This window comes from Cucurbita pepo, unplaced genomic scaffold, assembly GCF_002806865.2.
Source record: "Cucurbita pepo subsp. pepo cultivar mu-cu-16 unplaced genomic scaffold, ASM280686v2 Cp4.1_scaffold001466, whole genome shotgun sequence".
In the NCBI taxonomy this organism is placed as follows: Eukaryota; Viridiplantae; Streptophyta; class Magnoliopsida; order Cucurbitales; family Cucurbitaceae; genus Cucurbita; species Cucurbita pepo.
In genome coordinates, this window is record NW_019647629.1 from 1 (window position 1) to 1667 (window position 1667).

The 1667-nt window shown below is 39.2% G+C and overlaps 1 protein-coding gene across 1 annotated transcript; it reads left to right on the top strand.

The window, feature by feature from the left end:
* Positions 1–359: 359 nt before the first annotated feature.
* On the top strand, positions 360–1170 carry LOC111786337 (cyclin-dependent kinase inhibitor 4-like; the record flags this gene model as incomplete). Its single annotated transcript, XM_023666640.1, has 2 exons — positions 360–579; positions 690–1170. Coding segments are annotated over 2 exons (290 nt in total), but the record flags the coding sequence as incomplete, so codon positions are not given.
* Positions 1171–1667: the final 497 nt, after the last annotated feature.

Genomic DNA, 1667 nt, shown 5'->3' on the forward strand with positions numbered 1-1667 from the left:
TACTTTTGAAGGATTGTGCCTTTTGAATTGCTTTACCTTTATTCTCCTGTTCGTTCGTTTATCTAACTTCATCATGCCTACCTTTTTGTATTTTTTTGCCCAATCCAGCGTGGGGCTCTATTGAATCACGTGAAGATTCCCCCGAAAAACTTTAACGTTCACCCTTTCATTGTTCGTCCTTCAAATTGAAGGAGCTGAAATCTGTTCATCCTGCACGTCTTTTTGTTCTTATTTGAGGCATTCAATGAGTTGACATACTACATATGATTTATTTCTCAGAATAGCCGCCTCCATCCTCTGGCTTTGTTTACATATATGAATTGTTCTGTAGTTTTTGTTTAGAATCGAATTCTAACCAGTGTTCATTTTACTGGGGAGCAGTAGGGAATCCACTCCTTGTAGTTTGATAAGGAAGGCCGACAGCATACGAACGCCGAGCTCTTCTACAAAGGTGTCAAGTACCACTGATGATAGGATACAGCTGCAGAACTCCTCTGCAACAGATGTTCCAACTGCTCAGGAAGTTGACGATTTCTTCAACTGGGCCGAAGGAGAGCAGCAGAGGAAATTCATTGAGAAGTAAGTGATACATTTTTCATTGTCAATATTGTTTTCGACGCCCTTTGAAACTTATCGTGAGGATTGAGCTAAATTCACATCAGGAGTATTACATTCCCGGTTAACTGCAGGTATAACTACGACCTGGTCACAGACAAGCCACTTCCCGGTCGTTACGAATGGGAGAAATTGGACGATTAGATCACGAAATTCACTCAATATATCAGGATTCCGGACCTATTTTTCTCGATGTTCTCAGGTTATGTTGTGCTTATAATTGGTAGATAGTCAGATCTTAGTTTCTGTCACCCTTTTACTTGTAAAGAAGTAGGGCTGTACTAATGGCTGTAACATAACAAGAATTTGAATTACACAGCAAATAGGACTCAAGGCCTGAGGGCGCAGGGTGTATGGATTGGTGTAGGATTTAGGCCTTTGGGTAATCTGGGTAATTAGGTGAATGTGTGGGGTACAGAAATTTACTTAGAATTTTTTTTTACTTTTACTCCATTTGTACTGTATTTTCCCTCCCTATACTTGGACTGATGGAAACAGTGAAAAAAAAAAAAAACAAAGAACACTGTGATGGAATAACATTTTATCATCCCAATATCTTCTTGTTCTTTTCTTTCTCTTCTTCCTTGATTATCTTTGTTTGCAGTTCTTTCTGGTCCCAGTAGAGAACTTTGGTCCTTATCTCTCCATGCAAGACAAGTCACTCCACCTTCTTATTTAAGGATAAGCATCACTGTGATCAAGTCTCAAGCTGCTGGAGCGACACTGTTCAGAAAAGAATCAGAATTCAGAACCTACTATTTCATGACCCTGTGTAAGTCTCATTTTTTGTTTTGGCTCCTTTCTTGTGGTGGCCCCCTCCCCCCTTTCCAATTCTTTTTTGTTTTCTGTAATGGCGTATGGGAAAGAATCTTATCTAATCCATCATTACTTCCTGCTTCCAAATGTTTGTTTTTTGTTACTGCCGCTCGCTCCACTCACTCTGCTATTTTTCTCTCTCTTACTGTATATTTTATACATGTTCTTCCCCCCCTCTAACTGCATATTTTATATACTTAGACATTTGCCATTCATCATCATCTGAGATTATATAT